Raw genomic sequence first — 27,137 nt, forward strand, 5'->3', positions numbered from 1 at the left:
GCCGGAAGCTTGGGAGGAGCGCCAAAGAAAATGTGAGGAGGAGGAGAAGGTAGTGAGACATATTGCGCCGTGGTGACGCGCTGGGAAATGACGCCTCAACAGCGCGTTCCGCCCTCCCACTCCCACTTCTGTCAGATGCTGCTCATTCGCCTTCTTTCTGCTGGGGTGGCTCGTGCGCTCGCTCGGTTAAGCGGACGCCTTCGTCTTTGCCGCCGCGAAACCCCTGCACCTGGCTCCAAAGTGCTGCACACTAAACGAACACGTTTGTGCAAGCGTCTTCCGCTCCTAGAACCGGTTGGGCAGCTGGAAGACCACCGGATGGGCCTCTTCGGTCCACCCTAGTAGATACTGTGTCGCACCGCATCGTCAATCCGATTGCGCGACACTCGTGTGCCTGCCGCTTAACACACACAGGCGAATTTCGGGAACGGATCGAATCGGTGCCGGTGCGACCTCGGTGGCACGTAATTTAAACCCTTACATTTTAAACCCCTTACACTAAGGCTCAAAGTTTACACAAAAAATCGCATTGTAGTGTTCATTTTGTTTGACTCCAAGAATATTGACAGAATTTGTTCCTAATTTATTCCAAAATAAAATATAAATCGATTTCTGTCTAGCTGCATTGCAGATTTAATTGCATTGGCGCAACCCGTCTGGCTAAACGGGTGGCACCCTCTATTGACCCAGAGATGAAACGCGCAAGTTGCAAGCAGCGCGCTTCGTATTTAGTCGTTACGCGGGCAGATGGTGCGACTACTCCGCACAGTAGTGTAGCGGAAGCATCCACATAAATTGAAAACAGACCATAAGAGACAACTTTCATGCGAAATTGGAGCTTGAGTGTGTGAGCTTTTCAGGTAAAACATGTTTCGATTCAGTACGATAATGATGAGGCACCCTGTACAGCACACACTACAGTTTGTTTGTACCAAGGAGGTTTTTTTTTAACCTCCCTGGTTTGTACTACCAGCCATTTACCGAGCTCTGAACGTAACCGCATCTTTCGAAGTAGTTGTCTTCTTCCTTCCATCATACAATTCAAAAGGCTTGCAGAAGACTTGCCAAAGCGAAGTCTCGTTGAAGCTGAACATTATCAGGGGCTACCTACTCCCTAATTTTTAGAATAGATGAAGCAGCATTTTAATACAAAAAGGGTAAGAGCTTGTTTCGGTCGAGCATTGTTAGTTCTTACCGACCAGTCATTGTGCCGCCGGTTCCTATTAAAGATATGATGCGGTGTACAATGACAAATAAACCATTCGTTGTCTCTCTTAGATGGTCACCTTTTACGTTACTAACTTTGCCAGAGCACAGACTCTGTACTGCTTTCCTGGTACCGACTTCTTTCCAACCAGTTCGCAGCCAATTGTAAGTTGCCAGCAGTGGAGGTTGTGTTACGACACGTGCACTTCCTTAAAGGGTCCATGCAGACAAAATACAAGTTTGTTTTATTCGAAATATGTGGTGCTTTAAAAGGCGCCCAGCGCTTGTCCGGCCACAAACGATGCTTCATTCACTGAGAAATTAATTAATTGAAGTAAAAATATTCATTCTCCCGCCAAACCGTGAGTTTCGTGACGTCTGCCATGACATCACAAGGAAGGGTCTTCAAGCGAAGTTTAAGTGCGCTGTTAGTCTGCAGCGGACTGCGGAGCCTTGTTTGCCATCAGTCCGCCTAGATGGCGCCACCGAATTGCTGCGCACCACTGTCCACCTTTGCTTTGTTTGCGACCGTATTTGCACCTGGCTTGTCCTTACTACGGTAGAATAATCGTTTCGTGAAACATGCGGTATGTTCGAAAAACATGGTCACGCAAGACAATGTCGCTTATGCCAATCGGCGAGTGTTGTGTGTGACAATAACAAATCACCGCACTGCCGTGTAGCTATAACAAGCATAGTGCGCGCAATACCAACAGCCCTACGCCCCGGTACTTATATGTTTACATGTACTTTCGTAACTTCCATTGTTTACCCACCATTTTCCCTGCTATAAAATGACCATGCATTACACTTAAGCTAACATAGCTCCTTTTGCAAGCTTATAAGCCCTTCGTAACTTGCGTTTGCTTTTGCCTGTCTCAGCCAATCACGCGGCTGTGCATATGACGTCACATGTTCTAGTGCGGGAAATGAGCTAGTGAGTCGCATCAGCAGTCTTTTTTTTTTAATCGTATGCTTATTTGAGCGAAGTTTATGTTAAAAGTGGTATCAGTACGATTCTAACGAGGCAATCTTTCGAATGAACCAAACTTGTGTTTTGTCTGCATGGCCTCTTTAAACTTTCCGCAAGGTCAGTTACGGCCTATCATTCTCGTGCACTTAGTTGCACAGTTGTTGGAAGCTAAAGGGAAAACTTCAACTGTTCAGGGGAAAAAAACAGTGAAAAAACACGCTACACACGAGTAGAGGCAAGACAAGGACAATCACTGGTCATCGTGTTCCTGTCCTACGATCATGAGGCCTGCCTTAAAGGGTGCTCCACAGCAAGCACTCTGCGCTGCGGTGAAGCAAACAACACGAAGTCGCCCGCGAGGGAAACTATTACGGCGCTGGCCGATTCCTGACAATTTATGATAATTTATGGCACCTTAGTCAGAATCTGCAAGGCAGCGAAGCCAGTAGCCTCATCCCAATGGATAGATATTTTAGAATATAATCAATTCATTAGGTTACCATAATAATTGATCCGCTTTTTAAGAATAGTCGAGACTACTGACAGCACAACAAAAACGATGAAAACGCGCGCGCAACTGTAAAACTCCTCAATAAAAATAAGACGCCGCCTGGAACACCACCGTACAAACCACAGAATGACAAGAAACCATGTGTCAGTTTCCTTGAAGAAACAATGCTGGAGGGTTAAAATTATACTAGCATTCTCCTGTACCAGACACACGCATAACCAGTGTTAGTAGCGCCATTTGAGTTGGCGAAGAGCAGTTATCAATAGTGGAGGTTTGAACTCACCTGAGAGAGGCCAAGGTAGATGGACACAGTTTCCGAAATGTACAAGAAGCGGCCATCTGCTCCCAGCGCAAAGGTAAAACCATCTAGTGACTGCAAGGTTGCAAACACAGGGATGGGAAGAGAAAATAACCAAATGTCAGCTATACACACCATACACACTTTAAATAGCACACATGCAACAAAACGAACACTCCCACTGCGGCGAAAACTGCCGTTATACGGAACACATTGCAACCATCACGGCTGATTGTTGACTTATTTTCTAGCAATACCTGGTACTTAGTGCACCACTTTCAACGTTAAGTGGTCGGTACAAGTTGAAGAACTGTTTGTTTGAACTCGGAGATGAAATGTTTCGGACTTATCCTTTAGATTGAAGGGCGAAGAGGCCTCGTTTGGTCAGGAACTGAAACATTAAAGCTGGCATTTCTCAGTCCCCTTTTCCTTTCATTTTCTTTCTTGTGACGTAAAGAGAATGGCAGCAAGAGTCTAAAGCAAGCCGAGGCCCTATGTTCAATTTTACTATATCTTCGCAATCTTCCTGAGTGCCTCTTCGTACCAGCTTTCACTTTCGTCGCAAAGATTTCAAGGTAATCAAAAAGAGGTTCTTTCCGTTATCTTGATATGGCAGTTCCCAGACAAAGTGAATAATCAAGCTCTGCCCTTGGTGAAACTTGTTCTTTCGTGATTGGTTCATTGATTGATTGATTGATTGATTGATTGATTGATTGATTGATTGATTGATTGATTGATTGATTGATTGATTGATTGATTGATTGATTGATTGATTGATTGATTGATTGATTGATTGATTGATTGATTGATTGATTGATTGATTGATTGATTGATAATACCATCCACTTTGTAACGGAATGATGATATGTGTCATCTCACCAAAGCACCTGGTGTACCCATGTGTGCTACTCATTTAATTAATTGTAGCACTGCTTCTACCAGCAGGTTGACAGCACAAATTGTTCGACAAATGAATATTTATTCTTTCTCGTAACAGGTAGCAACACCTTCGCGGCACAGGCCTGCATCCGGGGAGACCCCCCGATCTTCAGCGATTGCTGTGGGCGCCCCACCACCGCTGTCTTCTGGACTTCATCCGGGAAACGGGTGTAAACTTGTACCTGTAGGAACTTATGCCAAAGGGCATACTGTCGCAATTTAAAAAAAAAACTGCCCTAGGCAATATTTTCCCCTCTCTACTTTTCGTCAACCAGCATCCAAATGTTCGGTTAGTAACCTCTTGTTTTTTTTTTTTCAGTGTATTGCCTTTAAACCCGAGTGTTTCTATACTGCATGTGTTTTCCTTGTGGGATTGAATGGATCCAGTCACATTGCAACGCAACGTGCCGAATCGTTTCTATTTCACCCCGGAAACCACGGTACACCCCATAACTTAGGGCACACTTCCGCACAAAACTCATCGTTTTCAAGCACCCCGCTCTAGCCTCAAAAGCGAAGTGGTGCACTTTGAGGTAGCAAAGACAGTTCTTTCTGGTATCAAATTTCTATGTCCTGTACATCATTACCCCTTGCACTCAAGGTGAGACGGTCGTATCTGCAACAACACGCTCTACATCCCGTCCAACGTTTGGTTATGTTCGTTTCCGGCCGGACCGTAGTCGGTAAGGCTTTGGCTCCCCAACCGAGAAGACACAGGTTTGACGGCAGCTCCGGTAGCTCTTTTTCGTTATTTTAAGGGGGACACACCTGATCACATTCCTATGGGACATATAATTCATGACTTACGGGCTTCAAAACCATCGTGTAGCGATACAATTTTTTTGGGATATACATGAAAATGTTCTTAACGGTATAGCTTGCTTATTTCAGAAATATATCATTTTTCACCGAAATAAAAAGTAAACAAGAAGCACATATTGGTTTAACTACGTTTTACTAGATGGCGCTAGCTGTCTACCAAGCCAGAGTTTTATTTATTTCAATGCAGACTTGACATATTTTCAAAATCGGCAAACTAGACGGTTTGGAGCATTCTCGTGGATCTACAAGACTATTCGTATTTGTGCACGATGGTTTTTGCTCCCATGGGTCATGAAGTAGTCAGTTCCATAATAATGTCATCAGGTGAGTCCCCCTTAACTGGTTCAGAAGATGCTTCCTACAAACGTAGCCGAAATTCATGTTCATGGGCTAGTAGTGCTTTCGCACTAAAATCCCTTAGTCGCCTACTGCCAACAAACTCCGCGCTCACTCAGTGCGAAACACCGGAAAAAGAAATCCAAAGGGCTTTTGAACTGCCACGTATTTGCATAGCCATTCCCTCAGCGCCAAACCAAGCCTTTAGAGAAAGGATATCGGACAGACTCGGCACGGACGGAGGGCCTCCATTTCTCCTCTCCGAGCGGGTAGCGTCAGAATCAGCAGCGCCGATGCTGCAACCCTCGTCGACGAGGAATACTTCTCGAGCTGCTCAGTATGCCCGTCGCGACGCGCAAGCTAAGCCCGGCAGCAGCCGAGTAAGGCAGTCGAGCTCTCTCTGTTCCTGCGACGCCCGTCAGCACCGTTCTCCTCGTGTGTGTACTTTCCCCGCAGAATCTCTGAGCCTTGCGGGAAAGCCGACGCGCTCCCCGGATTCAGAGAAGAGGAGCGGCAATATTGCGAGCTGGAACCGGGCTTTGTGCAAGCCCAGCGCTTCCTCGTCTGAAACTGAGACGAAGGTACGGTCTCTATTCGAATCGCGCGGGAAGACGCCAGGCCCCGGGTGGCCCAATCTGGGATTCAAACACCACCTTCGCTCGCAGACCCGTAAACGCGAGCGATGCTAGGGGGGCGACAAATACCCAGACGTCTTCGTGGAGCGATAAGAATACAAGCAGCGCTTCGAGAGAGACGCGAAGAATACGGAGGCGGAAGAGAGAAGGAATACGTCTAAAACCTGCGCTGCGACGACACGGCGCGCTCGCGGAAAACGCTGCTTTGTTATACAGTACCCGATCTGAACAAAGGTTCATCCGGGGGTGTTTTATTTTTTGTTGTTTTATCTCAGAGTTGTGTTCTTCTCGTTGTCGCACAGAATTCAGGTCACGTACGTTGGTGCGCAAGCTACGTGACGCACAAAAAAATTTACCTCCTCGAGTCGGATATTTCACGCCGGAACTGAGCCCGGTAGTAGCGAGACTTTAGCATGCCCGGAGAAGAGCGGCTCAAGACGTTTGTCCCAGGAAAAACGAAATGCCTCCGGTTTTGAGAAGTGTCAGGCGCTGCAGGCGAAATTACTACGTACGCCCAGCTGCGCTGAGGGCGCTAATCCTTAGTCTCCACCGCCGTCTGCCCTGACTTCTGGCTGTAACTTTAACCCGAGGTGAAATGTAGAGGTCTGCCCACGAAAGCATCTAGACGCGAATACGCTCAAGCTTAGCGCCATTTTTGGTACGAAGGGAAGCTCCGTTAAAACACAAAATATAGTTTTTCCCGTCTCAAATAGTGCCAGCCTAAATCAGAGCTGTTACGAAGAAACTTTTTAAGCAGAATATATTTCCACGGACTAGACTAATCCCACCGAGCTTTACTTACTGAATCCTAGCCTAACGCAGACGTAGTAGGGAAGAAAAACGCAGCGCTGTGATCCCTTGCGCTGGTTTCTCGAAAAGTGAATACGCATCAACTAACCGAACCTGCCATTTTGACACACACTGGATTGTGGATAGACAAGCGAAAACCGGAAAGATATTTGGGCTAAATTGTTTCAGAGTGTCATTCACTTTATCTGGCTAACTTGTGATATTGCACCCTGTGGCGAGGCTGAATGTTACAATAGTTCTGTTAAGAGTTACACGAAAAACGCGTTTAATCCCATTTATCGTGCTTAACACAAGTATCATGAAATCCAAACTGACCATTCGTTCCACCTATGTATAATGTGGACGCATTAGGTGGTTTGTTAATAAACCACTTAGCTTGTTCGTATCATACATTTGATTTATTGAGTGGTTGATTTATCGAGTGGTTGATTTACTGATTGATTGATTGATTGATTGATTGATTGATTGATTGATTGATTGATTGATTGATTGATTGATTGAGATTGATTGATTGATTGATTGATTGATTGATTGATTGATTGATTGATTGATTGATTGATTGATTGATTGATTGATTGATTGATTGATTGATTGATTGATTGATTGATTGATTGATTGATTGATTGTCCCCACCGTAGCAGGAGGCTAACGCTACGAAGGCGGCTCGAGTTCAGTTCTTTCAGAGTCTTCTTTCACAGTTCAGTTCTTTCACAATAAGTTGAGGGGACGGAGGAGCAAACATCATTTAGGCGAGCCTTAGGCGCTGATGTCTGGGCACCCGCCTGGTGGGGGGTTTCCTCTAGTCCGGGATGCCCTGGCCTGCGCTGGCCACCCGGGCCCTCTCCACCAGGATACGCTGGGAGGGGAGGTCGGAGCTGGTAAGCCGTGCCACCCACTGCTCGTACGTAGGTTGAGGATCAGGAGTGAGCGGCGGGATTTGTTGACACCCCCATACCAGATGGTATAGGGTGCCAGGGTGGGCGAAGTATTTGCAAGGGGCGGGGTACAGGGTGGGGTACACCCTGTACTCCGCCCTGATTGATTGATTTTTGGTAATCGTCGGAATAAGGTGACTTCGGTTCTGGATAGGCGTGGGTGGGTGATGGGTATTGCTGGTGCCCGTGCCGGTGGCGGGCGAGTATGTCGGCGTACCTTCGCAGGGGTGTGGACTTGAGGATACCTTCAGATTGCAAGATATTTCTCTCTTGGGAAATGGCCCGGTGTGTATCGGCGCGGGCAGCGGCGTGTGCCGTCTCATTTCCTTTCATAGATTCGCGGCCACGTGACCAGACAATCTGTAGTTCTGTAAGTTGTTTATTTGTTTTAGAATAACCAATGGTGATAGGGATACTCGTTCAATCAGTAATTTGCCGTATGCAGCTTGGGAGTCGGTCAGTATCACTGTATATAAAGTCTGAGTAAAAAAGATTGGCCGCGTATCTGCTCCTTTCGTTGCAAATGTCGTCAAAAGACGATAGCCTTTGTAGGCATTTGCCAAGGAAATGCCCCCCTTCGCTTTCCCGCTCACCTCTCATGCTGTTCCTGTTCCGTCGTGCTCATCCCAAAGTAAACACACTAAAGGTTTGCTCAAGGCCATTTGAATTTACCGCGTTCCACAGCTACAGGTGGGGTTCCTCGATGCCAGCGCTGCAGTACGGCGGAAACGCGCGTGAATGGAGGCGGCCGACTACAAGGTTTATAGAACCGCGTGGCCGTGCTCCACGTGCGTTCCAAGCAGAACGTGGAACCTAGCTAGTGGAACCTTTCGTTGCTGTTGCCGCGTGATTTTTCATATGCCGCCAGGAGGCGGCGGTATTCTGCAGTAGATGTAGAACATCATTTGCTATCGAAAAACCAAGCACCCAGAAATTTTTTAATAAAGGAACACGGTAAATATCCCTTGTGTACTAATTTCCTGTCTTATATTTGCGTAATGCCTTGTTCTTGTTCAACAAAGTTGACAAGTATGAACCTATAAACCGGGCTTAGACGTTTACATTTGGCTGTGAGTATATAAGACTATTGCGCAGTAAGAATTTTACTTTGGCCGGGTGGCTGAATCGAGTTACAGACAGGCAGACAGACAGACAGACATGCAGACAGACAGACCGAAATTTCTGGGTTTAAGTAGCCCAAGAAAGACTATCGTCTTTAAAAAAATCTCCAGCCGAATTTCGGTGCATTCATCAAATAACCCCAGAATGGTCTGTCTCATTACGCAGCCATCCACTTCATTGTGCCTAAAAGCCGAAGTATTTCACTGGCACCGCGATGTCCCAACTGTTATTAATTTATTTATTTGACGTACAAAGGCTAAAATAGTCTTCATGGTCTAGCTGACTGGAGCAATTAAAACTCACAAGAACAGGAACAAAAACGCACAGAGCGTGATCGTGCAAGTCATTCGCGGAGTTTCGTCGCATGACTCCTCCTTCTAGAAAGCTACTGCAAATGAAATGGACTGCAGCCTTTTGGAAGGAGCTTGAGTATGTGTTCATTCACTGAACCAACGTCTGGTGTCAAAGCCTGTTTCACAGCATATATCGTGGCGTCAAAGGTGACTCGTCAAACAATGCTGAGTTTGCGAATGTAAACCTCGGCTGATAGGTGCCCGTACTATCTATAAGCCCCCTATAACGGAATTTATTTATTCAAAGTTTCTTTTGTCCCTACTTCCGTGTCTACAAAGCCCTTCATACTTGCTTTGAATGAAACACCTTTTACAACGAAGACAGGTTCCCGTCCCGAGGGCTTCACTATAAATAAGGTTTACTGGAAGAAACTGCGCAATGATTGCAGTACTGGACACTTGCAGCCTTCCAGGGGTTGGGTTGTGCGTTTTCAATGCATCCGTTTTCGCATTACATCCAACTGTATGCGTATTTTCGGTGGCGCTGGCTACGCTTCAGTGGGGGGCGTTTCGTCGCCCCCCCCCCCCCCTTCGTTTTTTTAGGGACTGTTGGCGTCTCTTGTCGTCATCGTAATCGTCGTCTCATGTAGTCACGGTACTAAAACACCGAGAAACCTGTTTACGCCTCGCGCTACAACGTAATGCGAGCTAAAAATACACCGGGACACTCGTTGACACCTCGCCCTGGAGCGCTTCGTAACGCGTACTAAAAAAACACCGAGACACTCGTTTACGCCTCGCGGTAGAGAGCTGCGTGCTTCAAAGACAAGAGACTTTTACAGCAAAGCTGTATACCTGTACTCCGCAACGGTTTCATATCCACTGGCAAAAACGCCAAGGCGCCAAGAATACACTTATACACTGCATGCTTCGCCCTTCTCCAGGCTTCACGCTAGTGGAGATGGACCAGGGTCTTTTTTTTTCTTTTCCTTGGGATATGCTTACCTGTAGAATGTGCGTGCCTTGGTGCTGCTCGAAAATGTCCACGGCGAAGTTCGGCATGGACCGTCCCCGCAGTGAAGCTCCTGAAAGACAGCAGATATCGGGGAGGGCTATAGCTTCGAAGTTACGAGCAAAAATAGATACAACCACAGTAAGCGCTTTAGAACACAGAGTAACCCACATACACGGCTATAAATATGCCTTTCGGTGACTGTTTGGTACATCGGACGTAAGCGACGTTCAAAGCCTGAGCCCCTCACGCAGGCGAATAAATACAAACTCAATCGTTAACTCGGTTGATTAGAGCATGCAGTGCTACTCCAGCTTATCCTCGACCGAATTCAAAGTCCCATTTCAGCTGAAAGAGCCGGTTTCACTTTTAAACTCCGGCGAACTCGGTGGTAACGCAATGCTGCGTTTGTGAGTCACGCTGTTCCATCCGGGAGTAAAAACATATGACAACGACGAAAAAACAGGCTTCTACACCATTCGAGCGGGCCAACCCATCACAATGGTGATGCTTTCATTCTAGATTTCCTCCCGATTCGGCCAATGTATGGAGCAAAAAATAAACGAAAAAATAAACGAAATCTTGCGCTCCTTTGGAAAACCACAAAGGCCCTGGCTAAATTGACCCTCAACTCGCTGTTCAACCGAAATAGCACCTGGATATAACTCGCTTCGCGTTGTATAAGGGAAGATCGGCCGCCTTATCGCGGCACCATAGCACAATCGTAAGCTTTTGCCTCAGTACCGGTCTAGCACCCAGCTAGAAGTGTTGCCAGCGAAACGGCAAGCCACAAGCGTTCTCGGTCGCTACATCTCGCTTCGAGGTCAGGCGGCACTGCGCACCTACACTATGGTCGCCCAGGCATAGATGTCCGCGATTGCATTAAACGCGATATTGTGCTCGTTATTCGCTCTTTGTGCGCCAAACCAGTTTTCGCTCCATTGTTTAGGTCGCCATAAAGATATAGTCGTGTCTCCGGCTGCTTATATAATAAACTGTCAGTATCAACGTGGTCCTCCATCCTACGCAGGTTCCACCTCCTTTACGACTGCGCATTTAAACAAATAAAATAACGCTCGCCGGACACGTACTGCCACAAGCGGCGTCAGATCACAACAGCACAAAAGCCGCCATCTAGAAACGAAAAAAAAAAGCTTTCCGTTTCACTTTCTCGGCGGAGTCTGTATTCCGAGAGTTTCTAACTGCGCAGTGGAGCAGCTGAGTACAGCGAGTCCATAGCTTCTGATTAGAAGAGTCTGTCGCCCCCGGGCGCCAAAGCACAATGGAAGAGGCTGCTGGTCCGGCGACCGAATTAAGCGTTACACAGATGGCCACTCTGCACGCGGCGCGCCAAATGGCCGAGATCCCCGCGCCGATCGTCGGACGCGGTTACTTATTCAGCAGCGACCTCTTCGTCAAGCGGGCTCGCCGGAGTTTTCCCGGGCCAGCAGTGTTGATTTCCGCGCCGTTTTGGGGGCTGACCGGGGACCACAGCGCAACAACAGGCGCTCCTCCGTGTCCACCGGAGTCGCCCTAATTGCCCGCTCGTGACTCGGCGCACAAGGGCTTGAAATAAAGATGGGCTTCATTACGGAAGCACCGAGATTGCCCCTTGCTGCCCATAGGGCGCCACTGGGGTGAGTCGGGACCGAAAAAGAGAATAAAGGGACCCAGCCCTGGATGCTTGCTCTTTGGAAGGGACCAACTCCTGCGACACGGAGTCTGAAGCCTAACGGCGTTGATAGGAAGGTAGTGGGTTCGGCTTTCGGCTGCGCAACTTGATGTCACGTCCCCCTGTCACGCGATATGACGTCAAGAAAGAACGCAGGCTAACTGTCCACCAGCGGCGATATCCAACTTCGTAACGGCGGATAACTATTACTTATTGCTTATCAGGCCACAAAGGTAGCAATGTCGATACGAAACTTCGTTGATTGGTTGCGCATTTTTAAGTGCGAATGCACTTCTTAAGCGAGCCTGAATCGTCCGCCGCCGTCGTCCGCATAGCAACAGCTGCGGGTGCGCGCGCTCTTCGTCTTCCCTAGCAACGGGGGGAGATGGGCGCGCGCTACTCTCCTCCTCCTCTCTCCGCTCAGTGACTGCGGGTGTTGGGCGCCTCCTCTCCACTTCGGGCGGGAGAGCTCTCGCTCGCGTAGCGGGCGCTCCGCATTCCGACGCGTGAGGGCGCTCGTGTAGCGGCCGCGTGGCGCGGGAGGGTATTAGTCGAGCGCGCGCCGTCGTCGAGAGCGGTCGCTGGTCCTGCATCTCGATAACGATGATGGCGGACCGGGCAACGGTACCAGTAATAACGAGTGAAATATCTTTCTTTGTAGTTGTGTGCGTGTGTGTAATCTCTCGACTACTCATTAAGATCACGATATCCACCGTAATCGCGCAATCAACAACCGTGCATTCGCACTTACACACTCTCCCCCTCGGGGAAGTGCGAGGGAATTTTTTTTATCGAGAACATAAAATATGGCACTGCCAACTGTTTTCCTTGTTTACTAATAATATCCCTAGAAAACTACTGCTAACCACACCAACTTGTATATCCTTGAAAAGGTGTTAATGGCGATAAGTAGAAAAATCCTGTTAAAGAATTAGAAAAGGCATTAGAAAAGACTCACCACAATGCGATCGTGTTACTAATTCCCGCCGTGAACAAAGCGAATTCGGCGAATGGCAGCAGAAACGTGCATACAATTTGACACGAAAATGCGATCTGCGCTGTGGCCTTAAGCGGTGAAGGACGTCATGATTGCAGTACGTGGCGTCACAGCGAAGTCACTTATGCACATCATCGTCATTCGCCGATATCTCGTTGTTGGCTGCATGTATTGGACACCAGAGGCATTGTGCTGACTATGAACCACAGGATAGTCACAGACTGCATTGGATTATTGGGTTTAATGCGCCAAAGATACACCGTAGTGGAGGGCTCCGTTTTAATCTGCACCGCCTTAGGATATGTCACGTGCGCCGACATCTTGACACACGGGCGTCTTCGCTTTTTTGCCTCCCTCTGAAAAGCAGTCACCGTGGCGGGGAATCTAACCCGCCTTGAAGAAAAGCATTCCGGCTAGCTCGCGTAAGAATAGCATGGCTTGCTCGTCGTTACACAGGGTTATGACCACCAATACTATACTTCCCTCTGATCAGGACTACACAAAGGAGTAACCAACAGTAAAGGTAATCGTGAAATAGCGCGGGAATGACAACCATGGTTAAAGGGACCCTGCAACACTTTCGATATGCGCTTTCACTCTTTCCTTCGCGTGTCGAACCAATGTAAAAGCTATAGCTTTTTTTTTTCAATACCCTCAAGGCAATTGCATCGAAGAGGGGAGTGGGTAAATACATTACAACAAATCAGGAAACTGCAGTACAAACAGCAGAACAGAAGTAGCTATGACCTCTACAAAACAATGTTGTACGGGTCAACAAGGTCGCAATCTTCCTGTTGCGACGAGAGAAGGGCGGCTGAGGTTTGCATGGGTGACAATTTTTGGCATTCATTGCAAATATGACAAAAAAATACATACACTGGACAAGTGAAATTCGCAGAAATCAATGCAACGTTATACAGAATCAAATGGCCTAAAATATAATATTAGACATAGCGGTACGAAACAAATCGGGGTTGCTAATTGTAGCAATATTAGAAGGAAGGTGGTTCCAGTCGCTATAGGTATGCGGAATGAAGGAATGAAAACAGGCCTTAGTGTTGCAAGAAGCAACGCCAACTTTATGAACATGGTCTAAACGCGAAGATATGTATGAAGCTATCGCCAGCACGGAGCGGCACTGCGTTATTTGCTCGCCGATCCAGATACGCCTTCCATTTCTGCTTTGTATTTGGCTCTTTTTTTAAAAGTTGCTATCGAAAAGCGTTCCTTGCTGCAACTGAAGGAAAACCGGCCAACAGCCGCTACATGGCCTCAGTGGCGTAATTAGAGCCGTCGAAGACCGGCAAGACCTTGGAAAGAGAGAAAAATCTTTTGAGCGAGTTTACAAGTTATCTGGTGGGCATAGAGCAGTAATTTTTGGCTGAGGTACTTCGCGACCCCCTAACCTAAGTACTGGGTTTTTTTTTTTTTTTGTGGCTACGTTCTTCCAGCATTAAACTTTTCAAAAAAGTTGAAAAAAGTGCTGCAGTGTCCCTTTAAGAAGAGAAACAACAAAGCGCAAGGTTGACTCCTTATCGAGCTGTTTGTTTATTTTATGTGCTGTTTATTTTTGTTCTTTTTTTTTTGGCGAGGTTCAATCAAGCTAGGCGAAGGCTCGCTGTTCCGATTAGAAACGCTGCTGCAAAACAAAGCCCTGCGGCACGCAGGGAACGCCCACACTTTCGAGGCAGGACAACAACAAACAGGACTCGGTTGCTCTGCGCACGGTCACGCGCGCGCGACGGATTTGGAGTCCGCCGCGCCCAGACACAAACACCAGGACAACGTAGACAACGAAACCAAAAGCGCGACTGAGAAAAAAAGAGAGGGAAAAGACTGGCTGATTCTAGGGCCGGGCACGTCCTGTGGTGGACCCAGTTCGCCCCAACGCAACCCAACATAGCAACGCACGCTGGCCAGCCAGTGACACCGCAGGACGAAGAAAAGGAAAAAAGAAAATGCTCGAAAACGGGCTGAAAAAACAGTGGCAGAGAGAGGGAAAGAGAGATAAGCGAGAGTGGAGCGAAATGGCCAGACAAGGAGATCAAAGAGCGGCGGCCGGCATTACATTTACAGCCGTTCACGCCAGCGGTCGAGGCGCGACCGTATTATAGGCGTGCGGTCACAGCGGCGACGGGCAGTTCCCGCAAGCTACTGAAGACCCCACTCCCAGTTTTTTTTCCCCTTTGTGTTTGTGCGTCCTCTTTTTTCTTCGCTCTCTTTTCGACATTCCGCTTCCTTTACCACGCCGGACGTGGGGTACGTTTGCGAGCTTCAACTCCATTCGCGTTATGTTGGGCTACTTTTTAACTGGAAGCGAATAACATTTTTTTTTTCTTCTGGTTCTCCTTTTTAACCATATTTTTCCAGCGCCTACAAGCGAACCTTTGGTAGGTGAAGTGGTGTGGCGAGTAGTCAGGGCTAGCGCGGAGCATGCAGCCGGCGCCAACGCCGGACTCCCGTGGGATTCAGATCCCAATTAAAGCGAATCCTCCGAATCGGCCGGCCGGCTGGCCGGGCGGGTCGCTGGTCAAGTGCCTTCTGTATCTCTCCCACTCACTCCACCCGGCAGACACGCTGCGAGTATGCCTGGAGGCTGTTATCCCTCTCTCCATGCCATAGGCGCCGAGAGCCCTTAGCCGCACTGGCGCAATGCAGTTTCGGCCAATCGGAAGGCGCCGAATGAGACAGTGGGGACACGCAGTGACGACACAGTTCTCCGACCTTATGCTGTGTCGGCGGTCCAGCCTCATCGCACATCACGCACCGTCGGGCGGCGCCGATGAAAAATCTGCCCGGTGTCCGGCAATGCCTGGAACTGGGCGCGCTTCTTTTTATCGCCACTGGGGAGTCACTCCCAATCGTGGAGAAAGGGGCCGCGGTGCATCATCGCCGCCCCCCGACGCACGTACGTGAGCCGAACGAAAAATGGGAGTTGAAAAAAAAAAAGTGGCTACATTTTGCGGTCATCATCGACGGCTTTATGTGCGCCTGCGATTAGCGATTCGATCATCGCGACATATCAGTGTGTGTGTTGTATGTAAAAAACAACGTATTTTGATATTGTGTTTCTGAAAGTGTTGTCACAAGGTTGTTGTGAAATAATAAAATTAGATATCTGAACATTTGCTTACGCGTGCACCTTCGATCGAAATGGAGAACGGTGTCCAGATTTCGTTTTCGTAGAGTACAGTCCAATGTAAGAAGCCGCTGTCTTTAAAGAAAAGCGGGATCACTCACAAGACCGCTGTTTGTAGTTTCCTTCACTTTGTATAGGGAGGAATTAAACGCCGCAACACTTCCACAGTCAACCCCAATTATCCTCATTGCGTTCTTCACTGACGCATGTAAAGTAAAAAACGCTGCCGCCTCTGTGTCTCTGTCTATTGGGAGAGATGTTAGCACGATCCCGTTGATTATAGTTCCCGTTGATCACAGGAAGGATTAAACAATCTTTTTTTATCGAGGTGGAGGCGAAGGAGAACATCACGGTGCAACTCTCTCCCAGCATCTTACGCGATTGAACAGTGGTATAAAAGGCCAGTGTCCGGTGTTTCGCGCAATACCCTATTCCAGCTTCTTATGCCGCCCCCGAGGATAGTAAACAGCATAAACTTCCACTGTGCGCACGCGCTTCACTGTAAGAAATAGAAAGAGCGAGAAAATTCGACAGCTACTGTATACTTGGCTATTCATTTTTTGCCGCCAAATGCTGTTGCCATGCCAGAACAAGAGACGCTTGCCAAAACTAAAAATTTTATTTCTCCCACAATTGCTAAGCAATGACAACGAGGGTATTCAATCAATATTGGAGCATGCGAAGTTTATTTCGTGAAGTCAGCTCCACAGATAACAAACACATATAAATTAGGGGAGCGACAAACAAGATTTAAAATAGATGAACGACACACAAACTAAAACACTGTAAAGAAACATTTATTTTGCGTTCCTAAAAATATAAATATGAAGGATTCAGGAAGCAGAAAAAGGAAAACGACGCTATCTTGTTAGCCATAGCTGTGGGCCACACTGCAGTTTGTGTAATGCCCATTCCATACTAGAAACACACACACACACAAAAGACGATGAGAGGCAGTGATGCCTACCACGAGAGGGCGCGAACCGAACATACCAAGAAGTGGCACAAAAAACACGGCAGAGGTACGGTTCGAGGGTACTCCTGCCCCGACAGGCGCGGGAAGAAAATAGACTTTGAAAAGAGCAGTGGGAAAACCGAACAACGCTCCCCGGTGAATAAAAGAACGGCGCGGCCGGTGTCTATAACGACATCAAGGTCTCCCACGCCGCCTCAAGACCTCGAGGACACGCGGACACCAAAGGCACACAGCCGGCCCTTTCTGCAAAAAATAGAGACGATGCACAACAAGCAGGGCGGACTGACTCCGTTCCACAAAGGAAGAATAACAAAGCCAACATAAAAAATAACTCACGTCACCGAGAAGGACGGTAATCAAAGCCAAAGCAAATACGCCGCAAAAGAAGACGGGAGGAGTAGGCGGAGGGCCCTCCTGTCCCCTGGAGCCATAACTGAACCGGCTGCCTCTTCTCGCCCTGATCAACATGGGCCGGCTGGAATGCCGACACCACGCTGCCACAAACACGTCACCGAGTCGCATCGTCAGCGGGGACACAAACACAAATAACCTGGCGCCGAAACGTGGAAAACGAAACTAATACAGAGCGAAGGAAACGAAAAGTGCGTTTTGCGGAAAGCAAAAGTTGTAGAAAGAGTGGCTTCGACTGGGGCCAAATTGAATTTCTCCTCTAAAATAAGAACGAACTTGGGGGAGTAGAGTGTTGATGGGAACCTGACGCGCAAAGAGAAAATTTCGCGTATCTCCTTTCTTTATTTTTTCTTTGAGGGGGACTGTAGGGACAGGCCAAGGGGGAGAAGAATGAACAGGGTGGAAAACTTTCTTCCCTTAATGTATACCAAAGCATCTGCAGTATGGCATACAAGTCTACGGAAAAGGTCACCCACCAGAGCTTGTGCTTAGTGATAAGCAAAAAAAAAGCGCGTGTGACTACCTCTCCTTCGATATTGGACGATCATCAGAAATTTCCCGTCTGTCCCCGTTCATTTTCAATTTCTTCCGGTTCCATTTTCTTCGGGTCTAACCAACAAAGGTGATTTGCCCTGTAAAGGGTGCACCACCACACCAAGACCCTTTTGCAGGAAAAGCAAGCTTTACAGGCAGCGGGCATTGTTGCTCGTCCTGGAGAGCCGGAGTAATGTGATGCGCTGGCAAAAACGTGCGCACCGTAAGCACAGAGGACGAAGCGTGATCGAGGCAAACGAGGACAGAAAAGAGAGTTTGGGGAGAGCCGGTGGCAGCGGGTGCGCCGAGGGGCGGGCTCCCGTGTCCTAAGTCACGTTCCGTCCATTCGGCTCTTTTTACGGAGTGCCGCACCGGCTGTCTTAACAAATAGCCACCCAAGCTCGCGTCGCTGCGTTCGCTTTGTTTTTCCTCGCCCCCCAAGCACTGTCCCGGCCCTCCCGCGTCCTCCTCATGATTCTCTAACTGTCGCCGCGTCCGCGGCGAGTACGAAGTAAACCTAGCAAGCCATGGCATAAATCACTGTGTGGGCAGCGCGGAAAGTAAAAGGGACTCGCGAGCGACTTGCGCGCCGTAATGGAAGCTCCGCGTGCTTTTAGTTCGATCAGGTTTCGAATTACCGGATAAAATTGAACTTTCCCGGCCAGCCTCTGGTAAAGCTAATCCCTTGTTCATCCGGTATTCACGCTTTCGACAAAAAAAAGATAGCAAGTTCGGCCGCGGAACACCCGCACATTGTGACAGTGGAGTGCGAGAATACGTTAACGTAAACGGCGGTTGATCTCTCCCCGATAAATCATCAGCGTGGTTGTGTCCACTTCACGACGAAGGACCTTCCATAGGTCACAAGAAGGCTGTGGCCGAGTACTAAACCACGGCGGCCAAACGATCTTCCGGTGAGGGAATGCTGTTGGCGTACCAGAGGGCCTTCTTAGTATAGTTTCCCTATCTCCTCGACACTCACCGGTACGCGGTGATATTTATTTATTTATCCAGCGGATCAGGCAGTGCTCCAGACCTAACTATAAAATAAAGACGTCTCTGCCATCGAAAAAGACATTCGGATGAGACATCGCTCCCATAAGAGTTGATCAAGGCTCTGCCAACTTTCCTGATAAAAAGGCAATGGAATGCCCAAAATGCGAGAATGAACCCACCGACCAAAGAAGCAAGTAAGCTCACATCCAAACAAACCAGCGGTTTAGAGGACAGTTGAGGACGCGTCCAATTAACGTGACGCTGCGAAGCAGGGGGACTAAGCGGTCATTAGAACTGGCGATTAAGCGGTTGCATGATTAATAAATCGACGTCGCGGGAGCAGAGCAACATGGGCGCCATCCGCTTCCAAAATGTGCGCGGAATTACTGTAGGAGGCTTCGTTGAGTTGTTGCCGTTTTACCTCCGCTCAACGTTCATCCAGTTTGAATATTCTATTTACATTCAAAAGAAGGATGCCTGCATCATTTGTTGCATCGCGCGTATTTTGAGCGACGTTTTGCTTGCGCGGCATGACAGAAACATCGAAGCATCCTTGAAAGACACCGTTTCGGTAGCACCGCTCCAGTCCCCCGGCGACTCCCTCTTCATCTGTAACGTTGGCCATAAAAAGCAGTCACAAGTCACCAGAACCTTCTGCACGTCTACCGCCGAAAAGTTGGAAGACTTCGTACTAACGTAGCAGGTCCCTGAAACAACGGGCTCCTGTTCTTAGATCTGAGATTGTACCTGGACGATACAGGTCTTTATTATCAGAAAGGTTTCACGCCATTCACGTCTGCCCATTCCAAGGTTAAAAAGCGAGTACTGGCAATGACTGCACTGAAGAAGTTACTGTGAAGATCCCGCTGTCAGCCCATCCATGGCAGTCTCGGCGACCAAACAGAGCGAGTCTGTTTCGCTGGTTTCCCCAATACGTTTTTATGCAGCATCGGTCACAAGCTTTTGAGACACCTGCGGAGACCACAAACTGAACAGAAGCCTTACGTAGAAAAGGAGATACCCGTCATTTCTAACCTTCATGGAAGTAAGATACAGGCTAAAGAAAATATTTCGCCGGTCAGGCGGTGATCTTGTTTTTTTGTTTTCGGCACCCAACAAATTATGCAGCGTGTGCCGCAACGTAAATCAGGAAGGTTCTGTGCGACAAAAGTGCACTAAGAAGCGCAGAAAGCGATTTGTACAATGTGATGATGAGGTAATTTATGAAATTTCTGTATCGTGTGGTAACCCGGGCGGCAAATTGGGCGCTGCTTCAATGATGGCCTGCGTAAATACGCGGGTGATGTTCAAAACTTGTCAGGTAACACGCTTGGTGCACATGTTGCAAGCGCGCATGCCTTCCTTCCTCCAGCATCCAGATAAGAAGAGGCGTGGTATACAACACTGCAACAGCATTCCTTAATTAAGCCAACCCTCCACTGCATTCACGAGAAAAGAAGTTGTGTTTCTTGGAGGCTAGATAAGCGTGCGTGAGGTGGTGCCCGTGACTTGTGAAAATACGTGCTCGGGCAGGCCGTCTACGAGGCCGATTATTCTGCTTCACTATTCAGACCTCGTAAAGTTATATTTCATAAGTTGCTTTCGATGTATTCCGTTTAAAAGCGAAGCTGTGTTGCGCTAAATTCTGACCGAAATATTTTGCGCCTATCGGGTCGCGTTGACAAAGAATCGCATGCGTTCGATCCACAGATGGAGTAAAATGCCCTGAACATTTCAATGTAATGAAAAAAAATTAGTAGTGGCTTAGCTCTGCTATGCCGGATATACATAGCGTGAGCTAAGGTCCAGCAATCCAGTCCAATCCAGTCCAGTCCAGCCCAGTCCAGTCCAGTCCAATTCAGTCTAATCCAGTCTAGTCCAGTCCAGTCCTGTCCAGTCACTGCTCCTCGCGCATGTTCAGCACGGCTCTTCACGAGCCACGCGAAACGGCTATCAAGCGGCTACGGTGCAGCGTCAGACTTGGCTACTGCGCAATTGAGGCGCACACCTGGGCACGCGCCGGCGCCCGTGCGTCTGCCGCGGCTATGAAGCAACAGAATCCAACACAATTCACTTTAATCCAATCCAAATCCAAGCGAAGCCAAGCCAAGCCAAGCCAAGTTAAGTTAAGCCAAGCCAATTCAATTCAATCCAATGTCCCTCGCGCTTGCGCAGAACGGCCCTTCACGGCACACGCGAAACTGCTCAACCTCGGCCAGTGTAGCTTACGCTACAAAAACTATACTAAACTTGACCGCTAAGACGACTCCCTTGTTAGGCCGAGTTTAATTTACATGTCACAATTAATCAGTTTACAGTGCAGTCGTAACCGCTGCAAAATTTCCGTCTGCTGCCAATATGTTGCCGTCTATACGGAGGGAGTATGGTCACAGAAAACAGCTGTAGGTATTATTTTATCGAAACAATCCCAAAACAAATTATATGACAAATAATTCAAAATTAATTCAATGAAGCTATGCGCATGCGTCCTTACAATATCAATATTGTGAGTCACCGAACAACACTCAATATAGTTACCCCCTAACAAAGCTTCGATGGCCTTCCATTTTGACAGTAGCGTACGGGCTCTAATTTTTGTTTTATTTTTTCGCAGTGTCACGCAGCATATTTTCTGCTTTTTACTATTCGTAACTCGTCAAGAGAAGATGAGTTTTAATTGTTAGTAAGCTCTCTGTCCGTGTATCCTCACCTGTCGTCTCGTGTTTCTCGCGCTGTGTCACATGCAGATCTGAATTTGAGCCACAAAAATGGGAAGAGACGGTAACAGCTAGAGAACCGTTCTGGCAGTTTTGCACTGAAGGAAAAAGACTCCTTAGGGGCGCCTGTATTCATTAAATATTCTTCGGCCGGAATAACCTGGACACGAACACAAAACAAATTTTCAACATCCACACATCTGAAGACAAGAAAAGGGTCGTATAACTACGCGTGCTTTACCCATCCGACTACTGTACGCCAAAAAAAAAATATTACTGCGAAAAAAAAAAGTAACTTATAAACGGTCTTCGAGTGCGCTACAAAATAAATAACTTATACAAAACAAAAAGGTGTAGAAACACCTGTACGTTGAAATATCATTCCGCAAAAGTAACATGGTGATTCATTTGCTCGTGATAGCCGATAGTTTGGAAAGACCCGAAGAAATGTTTTATCCTTTTTTCTTGCCTTGTGATGGCTGTAGTTCTTTGCACGACACGTAAACCTCATTCCAAACTGCTCTCAGGGGCGGCCGCCAGTAAAGCGCGCCGTAAGCAACAACGTGATACCCCAAGGAGTAGAGACAAGCGACTCCTCCTGCTTATTTACATCACGAAGAACTTGCACCAAACGAGGATGACGAGGAAGAGGATGAAAAAGGGGGCGAGGAGAAGAGCGACTCGCGTTGCGGCTAGCCTCCGATAATCCAGCGGCGTTCGTCGCGGCGATTCGGACGTGACGGCGCTGCGCCGTATGCACGCAGGCCTCCTACACGATTCCGGCGCGACGGAGGCTGTTGCAACCGTCCAACACCCCTTAGATCCCAGCAAGGCTACACAGTCGCTCCCCCATCCAACCACGATTTCGAGCGGTACAAAAATGATTCGACTAGGTTGTGTACGCGAGCGAGCTTTGTTGGTTGAGGGTAATAATAAAAGCAAAAAGCCTGTTATTGGCTCTTCTCTTACTAAGAGGCCTTCTTATCTGGGAGGCGTCGGCCCCATCTTTCCGCGTCGGAGCAGCGACGGGGACTAACTCTGCTTACTGCTGCCTCGCGTCCCACGGGAGCGACTCCGGGCCGGCTGCAGCGGCGGCGAGCACCCATTCCGGCCTCATGGCTAACTTGATTAGGGCACCCGGATCTCGGCCACCGACCGCCGTCCCATCCGGGCAATTCTCTCTATTTTATTTTTCGCTGCATGCTTACAGAATTCGGGAGGATAGAGGACAGAAGAAGGAGGGGGGGGGGTGCAACCCCGGGTTTTTTATTGGCCTCAACCATAAGCACACGGGGCAAAAATAATAATGATGGAAGGTGGTGTACTGCGGGGCCTAGGCGTCTCTATATAATACTACACAGAGTATACACGAGGCAAAGCAAATAGAAGCCGGTCACCCTCGTAGGTTTCCTATGAGCCCGGTCGTGCCGGGAGGAGAAGACGACCCGCGTCGTTCTTGATCTACTAAACGCATCACACGGTTATACATACGCAAGGTGGGGGAGCCGATACAGCCTCCACTGCAGTGAGCATAGAGGAAGCCAGCCACAGCCGTTGCGCGCGTGTCGGGAGGTGTCACGTGGTGCCCTAGACCGACGTGTATTAGGTTTTCGCTGCTCTCAGCGGGAAAATGAATGTCTGACAACCTTTCACGCCATACGGCGTCAGAATCCAGGACGCATCTTGTGTTCGCGTTCGCGCGGTCGGATGGTATGTACGTGTGGCAAGTAAGAGAGAGAGAGAGAGAGATTACCTTAATAAGAGCTGAAGTGAGCAACCATTGCTAAGGAAACATTCGTCGCTGCTGAAAATGAAACCGACAACCATTTCGGTGCGCCTCCGGTTACAGCTTAAACATTAGCAGCACTGCAAATTTGAAGGAGGTGATGAGAAAACCGGAACCTGAGTTTAAAAGCCTACTGCAGCGGGAATGATTGACTGAAAGTTTATTTGCCATAAAATAACAACGTAGGCCTCAGTCCACGTCCTCCGGTGTAGAATGTGAGTTGAGGTGAGTTGAGATGTGAGTTGAGGTAAGTTGGGTTTCTCGAATGAGAGTGAAGCATGACTGAGTCACAAACAGCGCAGGAACAGGACGATACGAGGATCACACAAACAGGAGTATAAGAGGATCACACTATCGTCCTCTTTCTGCACTGTTTGTGACTCAGTTATGTAGCAACTGGCCCACCTACAATCTGTGTTGCAGTGAAACATGGTGTACGCTGAGTATCTGACTCCTTTTTAATCAAATAATATGACGCTTGTCTCTTAAATTAAACTTGTGATTTGGAGGTAAGCATGTCGCGGATTTGCCATCGCTTTATCCTGTGAGCTGCTGCCTGGAGCCGCCTGTGAGCTGCCTCAAAGGGATGAGGCGAATTCCAAACGATTTCCTCGAGGAGGGGGTTTAGACAAGCTCTTCCCCACACTTCGTTTCCTTTCTTTTCTTTCCGGCACCGTCACTATCCCTAATACTGCCGCCAATGACTAGAATCTAATCCAGGACGTTGGTTTTCAAGCAGTGCGTTTGAGCCACGAAGTCATCCTGGAGGGGTGACGTCGTCGCTGCCAGCTTCTTTTGCAAATAAAAGAAGCGAATGAGAAGGTTTCTATGATTCTGAACAAAAGACGTTCATGAAAATCAGCCTGTTCACGTGCTTCTTTGCTTAAAGTTATGCTGGTCCACGTTGTCAATCTTTACTTTCTGGTAGCGCCATCATCACGACTGACAATCACACAGTGCTGTCCGCGCAGCCGCTACGAATGTCCTGTACGGAAGCAGGCATTTTTATTAAATCAGTTTTTAGGTCAAACTTCTATTGCGGTTTGCTTCTCTGCTTCATTTCTCGCAGTGCTTATCAACGCGCCAACACTGCACCAACTAGGCAAGATGACATATTTTGTCAGGCTAAGTTATCAATTAATAGCCTGCTTCGTTTTGAGCGGTATATTTCGCACCAGCGTCGGATATGCTCTCACCTTCCTCTCCTTTCTATCTCCCTCTCTATATCCCTCTCTCCCCTCTCTCTCCCTCTCTCTCTCTCCCATCTCCCCATCAGACACGGGAAGCAAACCCACAACACCGTGTTAAATAAAAGACCGTCTTGACCACCACCGTGCAACAACAGAGGGTTCTTCTACTGAAAGCATAACGGCGCAAGAGAGGAAAAAAATATCCGAACCAGCTACATTAAAACAGAAACAACAAGGAGTACCCCCAAATATAAGCTCGGGGGTGGCCGCCGCCGAGAATTGCCTTAGCCGCGGTGAATCGTGAAAGCTGGCGGCGATCAACAGCGTGTCGCGGCCGGCACGTCTGCTATTATTACACGCGGGCAGGCGGGCGGGGGGTATATCTCCGGCGACGATGAAGGCGGCGACTGGGACGCACCTCGCCTCCGCACTTCATTTCCCGGCGAAGCGGGGCTCCGCTCGGAAATCTGACGTTGACCGATGGAAGCGGCGATGTGACGCCGACCGCACGACTGCACTGGCGCAACGGCGGCCCGAAACGAACCTCCTACGCCGACCAGGGGTGCCCCAGACGATGACCAATGGGGCCGCTCAATGAGAAGGGCCGCTCGGTTTCTTTCGCTTCACGGTCACCCGCGCCCCGCGAACGCCCGCCGACCTGGAGATTTCTAGGGCTCTATAACCGAAATGCAGTCTATTGCTGCAGTGCAGTAAGAACACAATACGAATGCCGTACTAACACAATAAGACTAGCAGTCTATGAACGGGATGCAGTAAACGTTGTTATAAACGAAGTCTTTGGAACAGGAAACTCGGAGTGCTTAAAAGTAGGAATGATTTATTTTTAATGCACAGTGATTGCTCCCGTGAGAGACTTCGAATAAAGCGTTATTTGTAATGAAGCGACTTCGTTATAACGACGGTTCTCTGTACAATGAACCCTCGAAGTAGCTACATTCGAAATATGACTTTATATTCGAACTGTTACACGCACCCCTCTGAAAACCATTCAAAGCAAATCATGTCCGCTTTTAACGAAGTATCGCTTATAACGAAGCGAGTTTTCTATTCCTGGGGCTTCGTTACAATTGCGGTTCACTGTGCATTCTTACCTCTATGGCTGCGGCCCCTTCAAATAAATGAAACACGAGACCACAAAGTTCTATTCACTGTTCACTGCGCTTGAGCTGCTGAGCCGCACAAGCCCGCCGCACAAGCTCGTAAGCTGACCCGCACAAGGACGCGGGTTTGGTGCCTGCCGCGGTGGTTGCTTTTCAGATGGAGGCGAAAAGCTAAAACGCCCATGTGTCCATAATTTGGCGCATGTTACAGATCCCTAGGTGTTGAAAATAATCCAGAACCCACCCCCTACGGCGCGCCTCAGCCTAGGTGTACCTTCGGCACGTTAAACCCGCACAATCAACCAATCGAATACCGCCCAGAGATGAAGCCTAGCGAGGAAATTAATTTCAGTTTCATAGGTGGCAACAATGACTTTAGCTCTTCACATGTTCCTGCATGCCTTCTTGTACGGGAACTGAGCTGTCAGGGCGAACTTAGACGGCTATACCGACAAATGGCCAGAACTTTAAGTCTACTGCAACTTATAAAGAGTGTTCCAATAACTGTGTAATCTAATCCTTTCGAAGCGCCGGAATTGAGATTAATCCAATTTGGGAACATTGGTCGTCCCAATTGTTGAATATTGTGTGCTTCACATATCAATTAGGCAGCAACAAAAAAAGGGTTGCCATTGTAAACCACGGCAAAACACGCGATATGTCAACACGCTTTACGGCTCTACTGCCACGGGATGATTACTTAACTGCATCCATGCTTTCAAGGCCGTCAACCAGAACATGGCATCAGGTGCTCGCGGTATATGTGATTCACTAAGTATAGCGGGCATCTAACAGCCGGTCTATAAGGTACAGCCGTCCACACAGTTAGCTGGAACAACGCTTACCCACTTATCGCCGCCTCCTGTTTTGGTGTAAGGTAATTTAGTCACAACTTCAGCATTTGTTTCAAATTTAAGGCCACTTTTAAATCATGCACATACGTTTGAACAGTTTTTGTAAGTAACTTTTGGGATAATCCACGCTAAAATCAAACGTAATGCTCCATCTAAGCCTGTGGACGACTGTGCGTTCTTTGACATTGACGGAGGACGCAACTAATTTTCCCACACTTCCGCACGACAAGAGCCCGGTCGCTGCTATCTTATTCTCGCAGGAAGGAACGTCCGAGTATTCTGCGTACAGGGCGTATATAGGTAATAGAGGCCGCTTTCCGGCCGCTCCCGTCTCTCGCCCCAAAGAAGGTCGAACGGGACAAGGAATCACATCGGCATTCCTCCATTTTCCTTCGCTAGTTATCCATCAGGCCAGCCTTCGAGCGAAAAAGAAACAAAGACGACACAAACATGGGTCAAGGGGCAAATGAAAAGGACAAACGAATAGGGATCCGAGAGATAATGGTGGGAGAGTAACGAACGGCATCGAGAGGATGACACAGCAAAAATGTCGAGAAAGAAAAAGTCCCGCACATAATCGCGCCCAAAAACGCGGCTATGTAGAAGGGTCCGAAATGTGATTCGGTCATCGTCATCTATCAGACTGTCATCACTCCTCACCATTATTATATGTGTTTGTGTGTGTAAGAGGAAAAGCCCGAAAGATCTGCGACAATAAGAGCAACCTGTAAGCGAATTTTATTTGTTGCTGCAGCTCGGAAGGGGCCCCGGAATGAAACACCTCTTCAGCGTGTTGGCAAAGTAAACGAATTGAAAAGCGGGTGAATGACACCGAGGAAGCGCTTCGCTCGT

The 27,137-nt window shown here is 48.2% G+C and overlaps 1 protein-coding gene across 5 annotated transcripts in view; it reads right to left on the bottom strand.

The window, feature by feature from the left end:
* The window catches only part of Trh (PAS domain-containing protein trachealess), a 450,481-nt gene that overhangs the window by 15,860 nt on the left and 407,484 nt on the right, over positions 1-27,137 (bottom strand). For all 5 annotated transcript variants that reach the window (XM_077681612.1, XM_077681614.1, XM_077681615.1 and 2 more), the window contains 2 exons: positions 9,886-9,965; positions 2,974-3,063 (listed from right to left, as the gene is read on the bottom strand). In XM_077681612.1, the coding sequence (XP_077537738.1) occupies positions 2,974-3,063; positions 9,886-9,965 (170 nt within the window). The remainder of the gene's footprint in view (positions 1-2,973; positions 3,064-9,885; positions 9,966-27,137) is intronic.

Source organism: Haemaphysalis longicornis, unplaced genomic scaffold (assembly GCF_048455015.1).
Source record: "Haemaphysalis longicornis isolate Haplotype H1 unplaced genomic scaffold, Haemaphysalis longicornis Haplotype H1 scaffold_8, whole genome shotgun sequence".
Lineage (NCBI taxonomy): Eukaryota > Metazoa > Arthropoda > Arachnida > Ixodida > Ixodidae > Haemaphysalis > Haemaphysalis longicornis.